The sequence below is a fragment of the Chlorocebus sabaeus genome, chromosome 19, assembly GCF_047675955.1.
Source record: "Chlorocebus sabaeus isolate Y175 chromosome 19, mChlSab1.0.hap1, whole genome shotgun sequence".
Classification (NCBI taxonomy): domain Eukaryota; kingdom Metazoa; phylum Chordata; class Mammalia; order Primates; family Cercopithecidae; genus Chlorocebus; species Chlorocebus sabaeus.
This window is the reverse complement of record NC_132922.1, coordinates 18,322,217-18,342,989: the sequence shown is the minus strand read 5'-3', so window position 1 is coordinate 18,342,989 and position 20,773 is coordinate 18,322,217. Positions and strand designations below refer to the sequence as shown.

General features: G+C 44.0%; 1 protein-coding gene across 2 annotated transcripts in view; it reads right to left on the bottom strand.

Moving 5' to 3' along the window:
- BPIFC (BPI fold containing family C) overlaps positions 1–20,772 on the bottom strand; it is a 56,285-nt gene extending 35,513 nt beyond the window's left edge. Inside the window, exons 1-6 of one of the 2 annotated variants that reach the window (XM_073006775.1) lie at positions 20,399–20,772; positions 11,231–11,326; positions 9,007–9,123; positions 8,537–8,624; positions 3,956–4,079; positions 2,292–2,412 (exon numbers count right to left, since the gene is read on the bottom strand). In XM_073006775.1, coding sequence (XP_072862876.1) covers positions 2,292–2,412; positions 3,956–4,079 — 245 coding nt within the window. In that variant the 5' untranslated portion in view covers positions 8,537–8,624; positions 9,007–9,123; positions 11,231–11,326; positions 20,399–20,772. Of the gene's footprint in view, positions 1–2,291; positions 2,413–3,955; positions 4,080–8,536; positions 8,625–9,006; positions 9,188–11,230; positions 11,327–20,398 lie in introns of those variants that run through there. The other variant, XM_038007539.2, reaches the window with a different exon arrangement.
- Position 20,773: the final 1 nt, after the last annotated feature.

Below are 20,773 nucleotides of genomic sequence, written 5' to 3'. Positions count from 1 at the left end.
AATTTTCTTAATATTTTTACTTAAGCCAATATATCTAAAACATTGTCATACCAACATGTAACCAATATAAAAATTACTAATGAGATATTTTATTTTCTTTTTTTTTTTAAATAAATTTTCAAAATCTGGTATGTATTTTATACTCATGATACACCTCAATTCAAACATTGGCTTTTATGAGAGATACTGACCTATATATGTTTAGCATCACAAATCCGAAATTTTTAAGAGCTGACATGATGCTCAAAGGGAATGCCCCTTGGAGCATTTTGGATTTTTGGATTAGGGATGCTGAACTGGTAAGGATGTATAATGCAAATATTCCAAAATTCAAAACAATTCCCAATCTGAAATACATCTTGTCCCAAACATTTTGGATAAGGGATACTCAACCTGTATTTAGATTTGGTAACATTTTCAGTTGAAAAAGTAATCTTATAAAATTGTTGCAAACACACTTAGAAGCTTTTCAGTAGTCAAACTGAGCATCAGTTTTTATAATTAAAATTAATGAAAATTAAATAAATAAAAATATATTTCCTCAGTTGTACTAGTTGCATTTAGTGTTTAATAGCCACCTGCGGCTAGTGGCTACTGTTTAGACAGCACAGGCCTAAAACTGTTGTATTGATTTATCTACCCTATCGAGCAATGCATGAAAATACCTGTTTCTCCCCGTCTCCACCTACACATGATACTATACAATTCTTCCTGTACTTTTCTGCTGTGGCATTATGATTGTAATTGAATGTTTTATAAACATATATTTAATGTTCATCTCTCCCACTGGACTTTAAGGGCAGGTATGTTGTTCACTACAATATCCCCTATTGCTTTCTCTTTTTTTGAGACAGGGTCTCACTCTGTCTAGGCTGGAGTGCAGTGGCGCAATCATGGCTCACTGCAACCTTGACCTCTGGGGCTCCAGTGATCCTTCCACCTCAGCCTCCCATGTCACTGGGACTACAGGTGTGTGCCATCATGCCTGGCTAATTTTTTTGTATTTTTGGTAGAGATGGGTTTTCGCCATGTTGCCCAGGCTGGTCTCAAACTCCTGAGCTCAAGTGATCCTCCCACCTCGGCCTCCCAAAGTGTTGGGATTACAGGTGTGAGCCATTGTGCCCAGCCTAATATCCCCTATTCCTAGGACAAGCCTTGGTATGTAGTAGGTGCTCAATAAATACTTGTTGAATGGCTAACTTTATACAGACCAGAGCATTAGCCAGGAACTTTCCCTAAGTCACCATCTCTCTTCCTTGTTGTCAAAACCTCTTGGTTTTGGGCTGGGTGCGTTGGCTCACGCCTGTAATCCCGGCACTTTGGGAGGCCGAGGGTAGCAGATCACTAGGTCAGGAGATCGAGACCATCCTGGCTAACAGGTTGAAACCCCGTCTCTACTAAAAATACAAAAAAATTTAGCCGGGTGTGGTGGCGGGTGCCTGTAGTCCCAGCTACTCGGGAGGCTGAGGCAGGAGAATGGCATGAACCCGGGGGTAGAGCTTGCAGTGAGCAGAGACAGCACCACTGCACTCCAGCCTGGGCGATAGAGTGAGACTCCATCTCATCTCAAAGAAAAAAAAAAAACAACCCTCTTGGTTTTATCTTTGACAGCAGGGGAATGATCACTCCAAAGGGTCGGAGAGCAGGGAATTTTCACTGGATTGTTAAAATCTTTAACAATTGGGCAAATTGTGAATCACAGTCACACAGAGAACCCCTTAGAAAAGCTTGACTCTCCCTTGACCTTTAAGACTGAGCTCCAGGTGGACAAAGCTACCCTCTCCTTATACGGCCTTTGGGGCTTTTGCTGGAGACTATGGCAGAGATTGTCAGTTGCTGTCTGAACTTCCAATTCACTTTCTTCCCTAAACATCCCTGATTTTATTGAGAATGACAAAGTTGTTTGGTTGGAAAACTAGTTTTCCAGTCTCCCTTGCTAATAAATGTGGCCATATAATTAAGTTCTGTCCATTGTTGGTTAGGCAGGATCTTATTAGGGTAGAGCTTCAGAAAAACTCATTAATAAAGAAGACTGACTCAGCTTTTAAGAACCCCTTTGCCCTCGTCTCTTCCTCCTTTTAGCTGCCTGACACATGATTTGATGGCTGGAACTGCAGTGGCCATATTGAGCCATGAGGCAAACTTGAGAATAGAAACCAGAGCTAAGGATAGCAGAACAGAAAAAGATAAGAAGGCTGGATTCTGATGAAATCGTGGGGCTTCCATAGGATTCTTTCGCTGTTTCCTTTGAGTTTCTTATAAGAGGCAAAATGCTCGTCTCTTTTACTTACTTTGAAAAATTGTAGTTTACGTAATCAACCTTTAGAAATTCAAGAGACTCAGAACCGCTTATATCTGGGAGGTTGTTTTCTTTTAGCATTCGCTCAATTATCTCCATTCCAGCTTGAACACCTGTGAAGGAAACAAGAAAGTATCTGTTGATAATGACAAAGATAATAACAACATAATAACATTAACCACACAAATACAATTTATTGAGTAAGACAAGCCCTTAGATAACCTAGAAAACGGCAACCCCACAAAGTGGGTATTATTGTCCCTGGTTTACAGATGAAAACTCTGGTTCTCAGAGAGGCTAAGGAACTTGTCCAAGACCACAGAGCTAACATGAGAAATTTTCATTATGTCGGGAGGACTGAAGAGTTTTATCACAGGACAGTGTGAGAAGAAAAGTATAACATTTTCTTCAGGCCAGGAGCAGTAGTTCATGCCTGTAATCCCAGCACTTTGGGAGGCAGGAGGATCGCTTGAGCCCGGGAGTTTGAAACCAGCCTGGGAAACATTGAGACCCTGTCTCTACAAAAAAAAAAAATACTTAAAAATTAGCTGGGCATAATGGTGCGTGCCTATAGTACCAGTGACTCAGGATGCTGAGTTGGAAGGATTGCTTGGTCCTGGAGGTCAAGGCTGTGGTAAGCCATGATTGCACCATTATACTCTAGCCTGGGCAGTAGAGTAAGACCCTGAGCCTCAGAGAAGTTCACTGTTGCCCAAATCATACAGCTAAGAACTCGGGGAGCCAGTGGTCAAATTCAGACACTTTGGCTCCAGAATCTGTGTGCTATGGACAGTTCCAGAAGGTTATTCTACACTCTTCTTTCGTTTCAGATTCTTTAAGCTCAAGAATTTTTGGCCTGAGGTTCATGGGCTGTAGGAAACTCCTGAACCACCTGAAATTCTAATAAAAAACTGTGGGTGACTTGTGTGTGCATATGTGTCTCATTTTTGGGGGGAGAGAATCTACATTTTCACCAGATTTCTCCTGATATTTTTAAAAAGTTACTAAGCACTGCTTTTGTTTCATCCTGGAATAACCCATCAGCTTCTTTATATGGAAGCATCACAGAACACATTTCTCTGAGCTCATTGGGGAAAGGAGACCTTTCTCACATTAAAGAGCTTGAGAAAAGTAACTTCCATAGTTAATGAAGAACATTTACTTTCACCCTTTTCAAGGAGGAAATACTGCCTTTATCCCTTATTTTGCAGTTTAAGTTCCTTTCCAGTTATTCTATCCCTGTTGGGGATGACGAAGAGCAGGTTTTATCCTCTAAAATGCCAGAAAAAAATATTGCAATATGGTGATGCAAAGATAGATATAAACAGTGTGAAGATAGAGCCAAAGGTACTACCAGAGAGCTTAGGTTCGAATCCCAACTTTCCCACTGAATAGCTTGTGTGACTCTGCAAGTTACATAGCTTCGCTGTCCCTTACTTACTGCGCTGTGTTTGGACACTCCTCCCATCAAGTTGACTCTTTTTTAGGCAGCACTTTCTTCTCAGCCATCTTAGGAGTTTCTGCATAAGGTACTGGATCACCCCACAGTGGAGCTTGTCTCAGTCAGGAGACAGCCCAAGTTATGAGCTGTTGAGTTTGGGTCACAGACCCCACCTAGTGGGCCTGAGGTCTGGCTTCTGAAAGCATCCAACTCACCATAGTCAAGTGCCCTCTGAGTAATCCTTGCCTTGATTCCAGGGTAAATGGTCTGAGACGATGAGAGGCAGAGATGCCACAGGACGAAACATCCCCAGAGGACTGGGATTGTCTTTGTACACATCTGAAATTAACCAACAGTTATGGTTCCTTTATTATTCTTGACTTTCTCTTTGGTCAATGAAATCCAACATTTCTAGGTTTTCTCATTTTTATTGTTTACTTCCAGAATTCAATCCATCCATCCATCCATGCATCCATCCATCCATCCATCCTTCCATCCATCCATCCATCCACCCATCTATCCACTCTCCCAACCATCCATCCATTCATTCAGCAATCATTTATTGAACACACCAGAATGTGTTCTAGGTGCTGAGGGTGCAGTGTTGACCTACACATGGCCCCTGACCTACACTTTTCACAGACTAGTGGTGAATCTGCATCCTTCAGGGCCAGCTCCATGTCCCTTTCTGTGAAAACTTCCCTCACCAAGTCATTTTACCCTGGGCTCATCACACTCTCCTCTGGGATCCCACCACACTTTACACAATGCATATGTATCCATTAGAACATCTGACACACCATGTTGTCTGTTTGCAGGCAGGACTCCTCCTCTCACCCTGGTTCAAGCCAGTACCATTTCACATAGATTTTTGTGATAGCCTCCTTACTGGTCTCCCTGCTTTGGCCATTGCTCCTTTCTGGCCATTCTCCACATCACAGCCAGAGTGAGTCTCTTAAAATGAAAGTTAGATCATGTTGGCCGGGCGCGGTGGCTCAAGCCTGTAATCCCAGCACTTTGGGAGGCCGAGACGGGTGGATCACGAGGTCAGGAGATCGAGACCATCCTGGCTAACCCGGTGAAACCCCGTCTCTACTAAAAAATACAAAAAACTAGCCGGGCGAGGTGGCGGGCGCCTGTAGTCCCAGCTACTCGGGAGGCTGAGGCAGGAGAATGGCGTAAACCCGGGAGGCGGAGCTTGCAGTGAGCCGAGATTGCGCCACTGCACTCCAGCCTGGGCGACAGAGCGAGACTCCGTCTCAAAAAAAAAAAAAAAAAAAGAAAGTTAGATCATGTTACTCCCCAGCCCCATTAAAGCCCTTCAGTGGTTCCCCATCTTAGTGTAAATGCCAAAGTCATTTCATCAGCTACAAGGTGTAGAGGGCCTTGTAGCTGATGGAATGACCCTGTGCCTCTACTTCCTCATTGACCTCTGTCCTTAACACATACACCTGGCTCTCATGGTCCCAGCATCACTGGCTAACTTGATCTTTCTTTAATGATCTAAGTAGCCTGTACGCCAGGATCTTTGTATTTGCTCTCCCCTCTTCCTGGCCTAGTCTTCCTCAAAGAACCAGGTCTTGCACTTCTTCAGATACCTCCTCAAGTGTCAGCTCAGCAGTCTTTCCTAGCCACTCTATGCAGAACACGGACACCTTCCCTGTGGCCCTGTTATTATGACCACCATTGCTTTATTTTCTCCAAAGCACTTATCATCATCTAGTGTAGTCTCCAGTTACTGATGTGTGTATTGTCTGTCTCCTCTACTGGAATTTTTAGGCTTCGTGGGGAAGGACTTCGTCACTTCAGCACCCTGAATAGCAAGTGGCACACAGCAGGCATTAGGGAACTACTGAATGACAGACTGAATGAATGAATGAATGAAGTCTCTTTCACAAGCTTTGAATTGGGCCATGTGTGCCTTATGGGTTCTCCAGCATCTGGGGAAGCCCTTGATCTTAGTATACACCATCTGGTATTGTGACTGTCGTTTTACCTGTCTATCCCTTTGTCAAGGGGATTGTGTCTTACTTCGATAACTCTGGAGTCCAGTACAATACCTGGCACATAGTAGGCAGGCAACAAATTTTTAGTTAAATAAACATTCTCTGCAGAGAGGGACCACATCTTCTTTACCGTTATATCACCCATACCTGGCATACATGAATGATTAATGTATGTTTGTTGAATAGACCAAACAAATTAATGCCATCATATTTTCTTGAGAGATGAAGCACAGGCCCCCAATAGCAGCAGTAATTTGGGTTTCCTTTAATGAAAATCAAGTGAGTAATGCATTCATAGGCCTTGTTTCTAGTTTGGAAGTTACAATCTGGGTAAGCTATCACTGCTGCATTTACACATGTAAAAGATTCACAGGTGGCAGGTACCACTGTGTTAACACACAAACATGAAACAAATCAAGGAAGGCCCAGGAAGGTGACCCTGTGGATGTGGTCAGAGAGGAAGAAGTAGGCCAGGTGTGGTGGCTCATGCCTATAATACCAGCACGTTGGGAGGCCAAGGCAGGAGGACTGCTTGAGCCCAGGAGTTTGAGACCAGCCTGGGGAACATGGCAGGACCCCATCTCTACAAAAAATAAAAAATTAGGCTGGGCATGTTGGCCTACGCCTGTAATCCCAGCACTTTGGGAGGCCGAGGCAGGCAGATCATGAGGTCAGGAGATCGAGACCATCCTGGCTAACACAGTGAAATCCCATCTCTACTAAAAACACAAAAAATTAGCCGAGCGTGGTGGTGGGCGCTTGTAGTCCCAGCTACTCGGGAGGCTGAGACAGGAGAATGGCATGAACCCAGGAGGCGGAGCTTGCAGTGAGCTGAGATCGTGCCACTGCACTCCAGCCTGGGCGACAGAGCGAGACTCTGTCTCAAAAAAATAAAAAATAAAAATAAAAAATTAGCTGAGGGTGGTGGTTTACAGCTGTAGTCCCAGCAACTTGGGAGGGTAAGGTGGGAGAATTGCTTGAGTCTAGGAGGTGGAGGCTGCAGTGAACTGTGATCATGCCATTGCACTCCAGCTTGGGCAACAGAGCAAGATCCTGTCTCAAAATAAAACAAAATAAAAGAGGAAACTGTGAAGGCCATGTGTTTAGACAGAGGGAAGGGTCAGGACAGGTGGCCAGGTAAGGATTCAGGGAGGACTAGGATTCAGGTGCACCCTGGGTGAAGGAAAAGAGGTCATTGTAAGAGGTGGAGCACTTGGCCAAAGCAGGCGAGAGGTTTGATTAAGGGGGGTGGGTAGGCTTTAAGGCGAGGCCATGGAGGTGGGAGTGGGGCAATGTAGACAAAGGGGATTTCTAGAGACTTTACTTGATAAGAACAGAGAAGTCTGATTAGGGATGGAAGTGTCCAGGCAAGGCCACTGCCAGCCTATTTTGGGCTTTTGTGTGAAATGGGAAAAGGTGCCCCTCTGGAGAGATGCCAGCCTCTTGGCACAAAGTGGAGCCAGTGGAAAACATTTTAGGAAAACCTCACACCAGTGTACGCAGCTGGGTGGGAGGTGGAAGGGCTATCCTACGTACCCATTGGGCTGGAATTTTGTCTAGTGCAAAAACTCCCCAACTTATACAGGGGGCCTGTGCTCAGATTAGTGAATGCTTGTGTGGGTATTTTGCTGGAGGCCAAAAGGTTTAGAAATAAGGTCTTAACCTGTCTGTGCATAAGTTCATCTTTAGGTCTGAGAAGGCTGGCTGGGTCAACCTAATTACATCCCTCACCTGATCTCCCAGGAGCCCCCTCTACACCCCACCATCCGGCCAAACTGAACTACTGGTCCCTAAACACATGCCACATTTTCTGCCTAATGCTATTGCCTATGTTTTTCCCCTCCACCTACGTCTGCAGAAACCCTGCATATCCCTAAGGCCCATTTAAAACACTGTCTTCTTTCTAAAGCCATTTATGACTTCTCTGAGCTAATTTCATTTCCTCTTGAACCCTTGATAAAAATATGTATTTTTTATGTGTGTGTGTTTTTTATGTGTGTGTGTTTCTTCTTTGGTTTATTATTTGCCTTCCCTGCCAGAATATAAGTGCATGAAGGCAGAGACTGCATCTGGTTTGGAGGTCCTAGGTCTGGCTCAGTACCTGGGATAGAGTGAGTGACTGTTAAGTGTTGGTAGAAAGAATCGATGAATTAATAAATGAAGGAATATCCCTTACCTTACTCTATCATGTATTACACTTCTTCACAGAGATGGTTAACAAAGTATTTATGTACTAGTAAACTCCAGGCATCCATCAAAACAGATGTTGGCCACAGTCCTGGAGCAGGGGCCAGGAAGTTGAGTGCCAGATCTTGGGGAGGACAGGGGATGTCTTGCAGGAGGGGCCAGAGTAGTTGGGGGCACTGGGAATAGGAGGGGGACACTCAGAGTAATGGCTTCTTACCCTTAGCTATTAAGGCATTTCAATATTTTACCACTGATACGGCCTTATGAATCCAGTGTGATATTTCCACCCTGAAGAGTTGGTTTGGGTTCTACAGGACAAGCTACAGAAGGAACCTGGGCAGCAGTGTTGGGAGCAGAGCTAAGAAAGGATCACTTGAGGATGGTCAGAGTGCAGACAGCACTAAGGGAAGCACAGGGAAATGGGAGGGTTGAGAGCCGAGGGGAAGGGATTTGGGTAGGAGAAGACGATCTCTGGCCAAGCAATGAGTGATCTGAAGGTTGGAGGAAATGTGGTGAGTGGGATAAGGGGGTGTAAAGCCCTCCAAGTCCTGGAAGGCAGAGTGACAGTAACAGCATCTTAACACTCTGAATGGATGCACGTACCTCCTGCAGTTGCTAGGTCCAGTTGGTCTTCTGCTGTGCTGGGCCTTTCTTGATCCTTTAGTTGCCCTTGGGGGTTAGTCAAGGTGTCCTGGAAAGGGGGATAAGTAGAGATGAATTATGTGAGTGAGGAGAACACTTCTGGGACTCAGGTTAGTGGCTACTGACCAATTGGTATAGAAGCATTTCCACATTTTAACATATGGCGAGGCCAAACTGAAAAGCAGTCTTGCTAATATCACTGCTGGCTAAAAACTGTAAATGAGTGTGTTATGCCAAGACAGGCATTAGAGAGATTTTTGTTTTAAAAGAGCAAAACAGGCCGGGTGCAGTGGCTCACGCCTATAATCCCAGCACTTTGGGAGGCCGAAGTGGGCAGATCATGAGGTCAAGAGATCGAGGCCATCCTGGCTAACACGGTGAAACCGTCTCTACTAAAAATACAAAAATTAGCCAGGCGTGGTGGCGCCCACCTGTAGTCCCAGCTATGCAGGAGGCTGAGGCAGGAGAATCGCTTGAACCCGGGAGGCGGAGCTTGTAGTAAGCCGAGATTGTGCCACTGCACTCCAGTCTGGCGACAGAGCGAGACTCTGTCTCAAAAAACAGACAAACAAACAAACAAACAAAAAACACAAAATATTTTCATAGCAATGAAAAGCAATGGGAAAGAATGTTAAGACCAAAATGTTTGTACCTATTAGATTGTGTACAAATTAAGGCAGACATGATATCTCTGCCTGTCACATGGAAGAACCCCAATTAATACGTGCTAACTGATCAACTGAGTGACTTAAAAGATTCCAGTTAACTAAGAAGGGTTCTACAAATGGTTAGGAAAATAAAGGAAAAACCAAACCATCATATTTTTAATATAGAGCTCTCCATTTCCACAGTGAAAAAGAACATAATAAACCAAAGAAGAGATATTACTTGTGAATGGAATAACAACTAAAATAATAAATTTTTATTTCTTTACCCTTTACAAAACTCACACTTGTTTGAAGTAGATGTTATTATTATCTTACTCCCATTTTAGACACGTGGACATGGAGGCTTAGAGAATCTGATGACTCGTCCAGGATCCCACAGTAAGTGAGGCACCTGGGAACCCAACCTTGTTCTTCTGGTTCCTAATTCTAGTGTTGATGAATTTATTTTTATTGAATGACTCTATATATGCTAGGGCTTTCATTTTCATCTGGGAATTTTAAATAGAAGTTGCTTGACGCCATTTTCAAGGTGGAAAAATTCAATAAGCATCTAGAAACGTTCAAGCATCACAGTGCAAATCCCTTCTTATTTTCTTGGACACAACTGGAGTTTTAAATTTCCTGCCAGCAGTAAAACCTGTTTTCCCTTCTTGGTTAAAAAAAAGTTTCTGAAGTGGTACACGTTGATGGAGATCCAGGAATCCACCATTGCAGACAGGAAAACGTATTTTTCCTCTAGAAATTTTGTGAGTGAAATAAATTACTGGGGTATGAAGGGGTGAATTGTACCTAACTTTTGGTTGAATTGTTCAGTTAGGATGATAACTTGTGGGCAGGGGAGGAAAGGAACCTTGTCAAGCAAGGTGATGACTACTAAAAGGTTAAGTAATTTGGCTGACAAGTGCAGGCAGGGCTAGCTGCCTGTTACTAGGATCCACGATCACTTAAAAACCCTGCTAGCAAGTTATCTATTTTGTTGCTTCTGGGGAATTGCTTCTTTCCAAGATTCAAAATCTCAGTAGTCATTATTTTTCCATACAAATATACAGTCAGAATAATACTCTTAAATTAAATGGTCCTTGTGTGAGTCATCCCGACAACTAGGAATAAGAAAATGCCAGTCCAGTTTAGGAAACACCTGAAACTCGCAGTTGGCCCTACTACTACTGCTCCTTGGCAAGAGCTTTGGCTGACTCTGGAGAAACTGATTAAGGGAGTAATGAATGAGTAAAATGTAGCCTTCAAAACAGAGGCGCAGGTTGAAAAATTAAGTTTGACAGGTTTAAAGAAGTCTAGACGAGAAGGGTATTCCAACATATTGGTTAAGACAAAATGACTGTACCTAAGAAGTCTAAATCGACAGGTCCGGAATATGGGCGGAATATTTCAAGGGATCCAGTCCTCACATCTAGTTTTATAGCAACATCTCTAATGACAAGGACCTTGAGAATTCATACCACATCTTTTCCCCAAAACTCTGTGCCTAACACCAACAAGTTCAACAGTCCAGGCAAGTGGGTGGCTAGTTTTGCTCTGGCAGGATCTAGGTCACTGATGTGCTTTAAGACCTGCCTTGAAAACACAGAGATTATAACAACTCCTTAGTCCTAACCATGCTGATTTTGAGAGACAAGATAGAATTTTCTGCCACTGTGCTGGGTTCCCCGCTGAAATGGAGACAAAAATAAGTCCAAATCACTGAGCAACCCTCTTAACCTTGTTCCACAATGCAAAACTAAGTAGGTGGTTTAAACCAACTCTTTTCTCTTTCTTATGGCTGTTTAGTTTTCATTAAAGTGTTTTGCGTAAGAAGCCTCCAGGTGGGACATCACACAAGCAAACAAAGATACAGAAAATTCTAGGCAGACAATAATAATAACCCAGGATATATGGTAGCTGCCTGTTTAAAGTGTCCTACCAAATCTGGGACATCTCCAGTTTGGAGATCGTGGCTGGCAGAGACCCGAAGTTTGTTCATGATTCTTACCTCAAGCTGAGGAAGTATCCAAAGCTGGAGAGCACCTTCAATTCCCTCTGCCTTTGAAGCTGATGTGTTCTCCACCTTGTGCCTTAAACTCAGCTGCTGAAAAGCCAAGATAATTAAGTCTGACTCATCTCAGTGGTGAATTTTTTTAATGCCTCTTTCAAAATGTGATACATAATTGCTCACTACAATTACCCAATGGCATGAATGAACACTACAGTATCTACCTAGATGAACAGACAATGCCACCTATGCAATAATTATCTTCCTGCAAAACACACACACATGCACACACACACAGCTTGTGAAATTGTGATAGCTACTTTACCAAAATGATTGCAAACGGTGTTAAACTGAATTGGAAGAGGAAGAATTTTCCTGTCTGGAATCATAAGCTGGTTCCTTCTGGTCAGGGTGCCTGCAGTGGATGGCTCTGCTACTGCCCACAATACCTTTGGGACTTGTGGTGGATCATCAGATTCAGTCTGAAAGCAGGAGGCTTGACAATCAGGCTGACCTAGTTACCATCTTTATCATTCAGGGTAGGACCTCAGTTGGCATCTCTCAGTGTCCATCCGCTCCTTTTCAGAATGCTCTTAATGACTTCCTGTTCCAGCACTCCTTAAACGTAAGTTGGGTGGATGGGTTCATCAACTATTATGCAACTTAACATTTTTAGATTCCAAACCCCAACCCTACTCTCATCTCCGATAAATGCATTTTAGTTAATGTGTTTTATTTATTTTTATTTTTATTTATTTATTTTTTGAGATAGAGTCTTGTTCTGTCACCCAGGCTGGAGTGCAGTGGAGTGATCTTGGCTCACTGCAACCTCTGCCCCCTGGGTTCAAACAATTCTCCTGCCTCAGCCTCCCTAGTAGCTGGGATTACAGGAGTGCGCTACCACGCCCAGCTAATTTTTTGTATTTTTAGTACAGACAGAGTTTCGCCATATTGGTCAGGCTAGTTTCCAACTCCTGACCTCAAGTGATCCACCCGCATTGGCCTCATAAGTGCTGGGATTACAGATGTGAGCTATCATGCCCGGCCATTAATGTATTTTAGATGGCCAGGGATTTGATTGTATGAAGTTCTTTTTTTTTTTTTTTTTTTAGACAGTCTCACCCAGGCTGGAGTGCAGCAGCATGATCTTGGCTCACTACAACCTCTGCCTCCAGGGTTTAAGCGATTCTTGTGCCTTAGACCCCTGAGTAGCTGGAATTACAGGAGTACACCACCAAGCTTGGCTAATTTTTGTATTGTTAGTAGTGACAGGGTTTCACCATGTTGGCCAGGCTGGTCTCGAACTCCTGACCTCAAGTGATCAGCCTGCCTCGGCCTCTGAAAGTGCTGGGAATACAGGCATGAGCCACCGCACCCAGCCTGACTGCATGAAGTTCTTATGACTTATCTACACTTTTCTGGGTAAGACAGGGTGACTAACTGTCCTGGTTTCCCCCAGAATGCAGGATTTTCAGTACTAAAACCAGGATAGTCTTGGGAAAATCAGGATGATAAGTCAGTCTGGAAGGAACCACAGATGCTTTCACTTGGCATTGTCCATACCTCTCACAGCTTTTCAGCGGAGTTATACCTTGAGTTATATTTACTGATTTGAACTGAGTTTCCTTAGGGTAACGTGGGTATAGAAATAGTAACTTCCTTGATAGGTTCTGGTGAAGAAAAACATAATAACATGTGAGAATGTGCTATTAAAACTGTCAACTGCATGAAATTCTACTCATTAGCATGTGGCCGTATCAATAATGATACAATGTAGAGACACTCTTCATGGAATCATTTATTGTCAATCATCATAGATGAATCCATTCATTCAATCAACAGATTTACTGAGCACCTAACAATGTGCAAAGTTCTCTTCAGCAAAGCAGACGAAATCTTTGTCCACAAGGAGTTTATGTTTTAGTTGATGGAGACAAAATAAGTAAGCAAACAATAAAATAAACAAAAATGTATAAATCGTGACATGTACTATGAAGGAAATAAGGGAATGTCGTTGGTAAGGTGGTTTTGTAATTGATAGAGCAATGCAACTGGGGGAGATGGGCTTATTTTATCAGGATGCTCTGGTGGGCGTCTCTGAGGAGGTGATATTTGAGCTGAGATCTGACCCTTGGAAACCAGGCACGCAAAGTGCTGAAAGGAAAAGGTGGAGGGAACTGCAAAGGTGAGCCAGTTTGTCTGAAATGGAGTGGGGCAGAAGTTATGGTATTCGACATCTAAATGGTGATGTCAGGTGGGCAGAGTTCAGGGAAGAGGTCAACTAGAAATATGAATGTCTAAGTCATCAACCAAAAGGTGGAGTTAAAGCCATAGAAATGAATGAAATCATCAGAGGCAGCTTCCCACATGCATGTGCTACTGAAGGTGTGGAAGATGACTGACTTTAGGTGCTATGCAGAGAAACTCTTCAAATTGTACTGTGCATTAGAAAAAATACAGAGCTAGACGTGGAAGACGAAGGACAATATGGAAGACCAAGGACAACATCACAAGCACTACATGAAAAAAAACAAAAATCACAAAACACCTCTGCATCTTTCTACCTTTTCCTCACTATTTTCCCGAGTGGCAACATCAATTTCCTCCCCCGCCGCCTCTCTCTCTGTCTTTCCCCAGGGTCCTAGGTCTCCCCTTTCGTTTCTCTCCTCTCCAAAGCAGCTTCTTGGCTCCATCTTCTTCCCCGGCTACCACCTTCACTGTCTGGTCCCTGCCCAGCCCATCCTCTGCTCATTCTCAATTCCTTTTCTCTGTTATAGAAAGAAGCCAACAACTGGCTGAGCGCGGTGGCTCATACCTGTAATCCCAGCACTTTGGGAGGCCAAGGCGGGCAGATCATGAGGTCAAGAGATCGAGACCATCCTGGCTAACACGGTGAAGCCCCGTCTCTACTAAAAACACAAAAAATTAGCTGGGTGTGGTGGCAGGTGCCTGTAGTCCCAGCTACTTGAGAGGCTGAGGCACGAGAATGGCATGAGTCCGGGAGGAGGAGCTTGCAGGGAGCCGAGATCGCACCACTGCACTCCAGCCTGGGCGACAGAGCGTCCGTCTCAAAAAAAAAAAAAAGAAAACAAAACAAAACAAAAAACCCAACGAGTGTAAAATAACAGTATCTTTCCTGATGCAAATACTTTTTCTTCCTGTTACAAAAGACCTGAAAGTCTAACTGTATCTTTGGTGAAAACCCCAGAATCATTGCAGTGTGTTCCAGGAGTCTGCCACAAGATACAAGAGGGAGGATGGCTTGGATAAGAATGATGAGGAGAGACAGTGCAAGGTGTAGAGATTCACCCTGCAGTCCTGAGGACTCTCGCCTCCCCTGGACCTGGACCTGCACTACCCATTCCAACTCTGGGTCCTTGAACAATTTACTTCACTTCCAGGTCTCAGAGCCATCACCTCTAAAAGTGGAGCTCACATTTACTTTGAAGAGCCATTGTGAGAATTAAATTAGACGAGGCGGCACCTACGCTGTTTTCACACAGTCTCAATAAGTTAGATGCATTTCATCTATTTTTATTTGAAGTCAATAATTACAAAGATATCTTAAACCAGTTTTGTTTTTAAGAAGTATACAAAGTTCAGTTTTCATGGTATTTACTTTTAACAGTTACCCTCTATTTGGACATTTAAAAAGTTTCCCCTTTATATAACTTTTCCGTTTTAAATGAGTTTATATACATTTTAGGAAGTGGGTTGATTTATGGGGAAAAATAGTAAATAACAGTACAGCTCACATGGGACATAGAGACGGAGTCTCACTCTGTTGTCCAGGCTGGAGTGCAGTGGCATGATCTCGGTTCACTGCAACCTCTCCCTCCTGGGTTCAAGCAATTCTCCTGCCTCAACCTCCTGAGTAGCTGGGATTACAGGCGCCACCACCACGTCCCGCTAATTTTTAAATTTTTGGTAGAGATGCTGTTTTGCAATGTTGGCTAGGCTGTTCTCGAATTCCTGACTTTGTGATCCACCCGACTTGGCCTCCCAAAGTGCTGGGATTACAGGCATGAGCCACCGTACCCAGCCTTAGGACAGAATAATTTTTGAAAAAGGGGCTCAAATAATTAGAGCCTAGGAAACAAAGATTTAAGAAGAGAGTGTAGCTAGTCTGTTGTCTTTTATTTGGAAGAGGCTTTAGGAATCAGCTAATTAGCCTTCCTAATTAGCTGTTTAGGGCACTTTTGCCAAATTCATCTTTAAAAACAACAACAAAAGCCAGCAGCACCCTATCCAGTTTCATTGTTTATTTTAGCTTTCCATATTTAACATAAGATTTGCTGGGAATGCCTGCTTCTTCAGCCTACTCACGATGGCAATCTAAAATGCAAGATTAATTATTACACTGTCAAATAGCTGACAGTGTGTTTGTCTTTGTAGATTGGGGAACACTCTTAATGAAGACTCCAAAAGAAAAATCATAAATAACTAGGTAGAAATACTGGTTCATTAAAGCGAGATGTCAAGAGACAGTGTTAGGGAACTGAGCATCCCCGTTCTTGGTTTCTAGAATGTCTGGGCTATAACCATATAGAAAGAGCTAACTGAAGATCAAACATTTTTGAGATTGGAGGACAAATTATATTATTCTTGGTAGGAGACAAAAGTGGGAGGGAAGAGAGATTATGTAGATATGGAGGGAGGCGCCACATAAGGCAGTCTTGGGGCAAAAGACATTGTGAGTTCCAATCCCTCATTGCCCCCAATATTTGTGTTGGTGAAATCTGGTTAAAAGGAAACCCTAAAGAAGGATATATAGGGTAGAGAAAAATAAGAGCTAACATTTATTGAGTGTTTGTTATGTTCTGGGCACCATCCATATATGAATTCACTAAATACTCTTCAAGACTGTATAAGGAACTAATGTTATTTCCATTTGCTAGGTGGGACAACTTGCCTAAGCTTAGACGTTACAGCTGGTAAGTTGTGGAGCCAGGATTCAGGACCCAGGTGTTCCGTTTTCAAGGATCTGCCTTTTTTACCACTATACTATGCTGCCCTTTTAGGAAGGTCACTAAAGGGCAACCCACAGCCCAGAGTATGCAGAAGGTGGGAAGAGGGAAGGATGCTGTTGCTAGGCAACCCATCTGGTTTTCTGAGCTGCTAATTGAATCTGCATAGCACAGATTTATGTGTTTGTTTGAAATAACTAGTTGATTTCTAACCAGAAGCAGCTGCCTGGAGTTCATGTGGCTCTGGAGGTGATGAGTCATCCTACAGTTCACCCTGGGAGGGCTGGGGAGAAGTCTGGCAGAATCATCCCATCACCCAGCAGTAGCTCCTCCTCTTGTCCCCGCTCTGTCCCAGGCCACACACTCCATTGATGTCTGTGTAATGATGTTTCTGGGTGGACATCAATGACTGACTCAGACTGTGACTCCTCACACCAGCCACGCTCTGGAACCATTTAGAGCAGCGATGGTCTCTTGGTTTTGACAAATGAACCTACCCACATCGGTTCCTTCCATTGTTACTAGTTATCTAGAAGGGAGTCACATTATATTATTGCAGTTCAAAATGAATTTAAATTCATGCTAAAATTTAAATGCATATATGTATGACTTTTTGAGATATGAAGGGTATTATGGAACCAAACAAACAAGATAGTGTGATATTACTCTGAAACATTTGGGAATCAGTGGTGTGAGCCCAATTTAAGTAGACCAGGATTTCCCTACTTCGGTCCTGCTGGCATTTTGAGCTACATAATTCTTGGTTGTAGGGGGCTGTCCTGTCTATTATATAATGTTTAGCACGCCAGGTGCAGTGGCTCATGCCTGTAATCCCAGCACTTTGAGAGGCTAAGGCAGGTGGATCACTTGAGGTCAGGAATTCGAGACAAGGCTGGCCAATGAGGTAAAGACTTGTCTCTACTACAAATCCAAAAATGAGCCGGGCATGGTGGCACACACCTGTAATCCCAGCTACTTGGGAGGCTGAGGCAGGAGAATGGCTTGTACCCTGGAGGTGCAGGTTGCAGTGAGCTGAGACTGTGCCACCACACTCCAGCCTGGGCAACAGAGTAAGACTCCGCCTCAAAAATAAATAAATAAATAAATAAAAGAACGTTTAGCAGCATCCCTACCACTACCTATTAGATGCCAGTAGCACCATAACTCCCTACCCAAATGTCTCCTGTCAGGCAGTTGCCACAGTTGAGAGCCACCGAAATAAAGTATATTCAAGTATTCTATCTAGCTCTTGCAGCAGAAAACAGCATTCCTCACTATGATCAGATGCTAATATTCCTAATAACATTTTTCTTAAGTATCCAATAAATACGTGAACACATTCTTGTGATAAAAGATTCAAATAATTACTGAAGTTTACAGATCAAATTGGGAAAATTCTTACTGCGCCCCCCCGCCCAAACTTTGTCCCTATCTCTCCCTCTTTTTATTTCTAATTTTAATTTTTTGAGATAGGGTCTCACTCTGTCACCCAAGCTGGAGTGTAGTGGTGTGATCACGGCTCACTGCAGCCTCAACCTCCCAGGCTCCAGCATGCTCCCGCCTCAGCCTCCCTAGTTAGCTGGGACCGCCATGCTCGGATGATTTTTTAAAAAATCTTCTATAGAGACAGAGCTGGTCTCTAATCCAGTGGTTCTCAAGGTGGCTTTTCCTCCCAGGGAATATTTGGCATCTTTGGTTCTTACAACCGGGGAGGGAGAGTGTTCTACCTGCATTTTGTGGATAGAGACCATGGATGCTGCTAAACATTCTACGCACAGAACCGCCTCTTGCAACGAAGACTTAAGTGGTCCAAAATGTCAACAGTGCTGAGGTTGAGAAACCCTAATCTATCCCCCACATCCTATCATAATCTCTAGTGATAGATTCACATTACAGATCTGAGCCTGCCCCTAGTAGTTAGTGTACACCTGTCAGATTCAAGGCTTCCTATCATCTTTTGAATAGCCTTCCCTTTTTCAGGAGGAAATTCCAATAGTCTACATCTTGCCTCCCCGAGGAAGGAGTTCAGACCCCAAATTCCCAGTCTCCTTTGTAGCCAGGACTCAGGTGTGGGGCTCAGACTTCCTCAATCAGACAGCCCTATGAGCTTTTGATGTGGAAGTGAGCGAGGGGAAGAAACAGGCTCATTTGGAAGTTTGGCATTATGTAGGAGGCTGCAAAAGCATATGGGATTTGATGTTAACAGCGGCAGTGGCAGCCATTCCCCAGTGCGTCCCAGCAGTTGTGATGGCGGTTTCCTCCAGTAGCAATCCCAGTCATAGTAGTTTCCTTACCAGGCCAGTTTTCATCTTGGTTCTGAACTTCATTCTTGGAAGCTTAGCCTGGGGCCACTTCTGCATCCTCCCTAGAATTCCCTGAGCTATACAGCATCCTTTTAATACTCACCTTTTCTGCTGAGCCAGAGTCAGCTTCTACTTAAGAACCCTGATAGTAAAGACCCCCTGCTACAAACTGTCTAGCGGCTTCCTATACATTCTAGAATATGTCCCAAACCCTCTGCTTAGCCCAAGGCTCTTCTTTATCTGGGATGTACCTGTGCTGTCCATCACTCTGTTCACACAGAGTCATCCTGGTCCTGGCACCATTCCTCATTGCTCACTACTAAAGAATTCTATGGGCACGGCAAACCTCTATGTACACTCTTAAAACCAAAATTTATTCAAAGACCTGTGGTAACATTCTTAAATATCTGCTAGCCATAATAAAAAAATCAATGTACTTTATGTTCTGAACTCCCACAATTTAGCCTCAATATTTGCCCTAACATACCTACACTAGTCCAAACAAACATTAAGTCACAGCCTGTTCCTCTTCCTTATTTAAAGGGGTTTTTACCTTTCTCAATATTCCACAAGTTACTTCCTCCTTCCTTTGTTCTCCTCTGCCTTTGCCTCTTTTAAAAAGTTCTAAATTACTAGCCTGTCAAGACAAATACAAAATATAAAGTCCCGTTCCAGCCAATAAAAACCAGACACAGCAGTAAAGTGGATGCGTCAGCTTATAAACGACCCTGTCTCCTTTGTTCAGTGTGCTCTCGTGACAAAACTGGCGAGTATACCCTTTCCACAAAAAGTACAAATGGCCTTGCTAAAAAAATTAAATTTACATTCAAGTGCTGTTTCTTTACAACATCAAATTTCTAACAACCCCAATCCTCACAGGTCTGTATGTCTGTCATAAAGCAGACACTTTTTACACTCTACTGCAAGAGCTGATTCACTCAACTGTAAACTTTGCATGGACAGAAACACGTGTTTTTGGTCTCTGAGTCTCCCGCATGTGCGGTATCTGTCACATAGTAGGCAATCAATACATATTTATTTGCAGAATCAAGGGCAGGATGTGGACAAGTGCTGCCACCTGTTGGGAGAAACTTTATTTGACTCTAAGGATTTGGACTATGGTTACCATACAAGGATGAAACTTGATACTCTCTCTCATCTAAGTTATCATTAATTAGATCCTTTCTGGTATCCAGCCTCCAGGATGGCCTGCAGCGATCCCTGTCTGTTGGCATTCATACCTTCGGGTGGATCCTCTCACACAGAGGGTTGGTTTGTAAATATGACAAAAGCCATATGTGACCTCTGGAGCTAGGTCATAAAAGACATTGCGGCTTATGCCTTGGTCTCTCCGTGATCACCTGCTCTGAGGGAGACCAGCTGTCATGTCATGGGGACACTCAAACAGCCCTATGGGGAGGTTCACGTGGTGAAAAACAGGTCTCCAGCCAACAGTCATGAGTGTGCCATCCTGGAGGCCGATCCTCCGGCCCTAATCAATAACTGTTGCCCTGGCCTACACTTTGACTGTAATCTCATGGGAGACCTGGAGACAGAACCACCCAGCCACATATCCCCAAATCCCTGACCTCTAAAACCTGTGGGACAACAAATGTTTATTGCGTTAAACGTTGGGGTGATTGTTACGCAGCAATAGAGTTCTAATAAACTGTCGAACATAGATTACTGGCTACAAATAGTTCTACTTTTTTTTTGAGACAGGGTCTCGTTCTGTGGAACTAGGCTGAGGTGCAGTGGTGCGATCACAGCTCACTGAGGCCCCGACCTCCGGGCTCAATCGGCCCTCCTGCCTCAGCCACCCAAGTAGCTGGGATCACAGGCAGGCGCTACCACGCCGAGTAATTTCTTGTCTTTTTTTGTAGAGATGGGGGTCTCACCATGTTGCCCAGGCTGATCTCCAACTCCTGGGCTCAAGCGATCCACCCGCCTCGGCCTCCCAAAGCGCTGGGATTACAAGCGTGAACCACCGCGCCCGGCCAAGCCTAAGGATTAACCTAAGGCTTCTCAGAGCAGATGCCGCTGGAGCTGCGGGCCACAGAAGAAATGGGGTGACACTTGGTCCTGGGGAGTGGCGACTGTATTGTCTGTCTACAGCATCCCTGTCTGCGCTACCGTTGTTCCATGCACACAGGGAGCAAATACAGGCAGTTCCAGCTACCGCCGAGGAAAGACCGGGACGCCAGGGAGCAGCCGCATCTCGGCGCCTGCGCACTGTGCCCGCGCTCTCAGGCAGCGCGGTTGCGCGCCGAGTC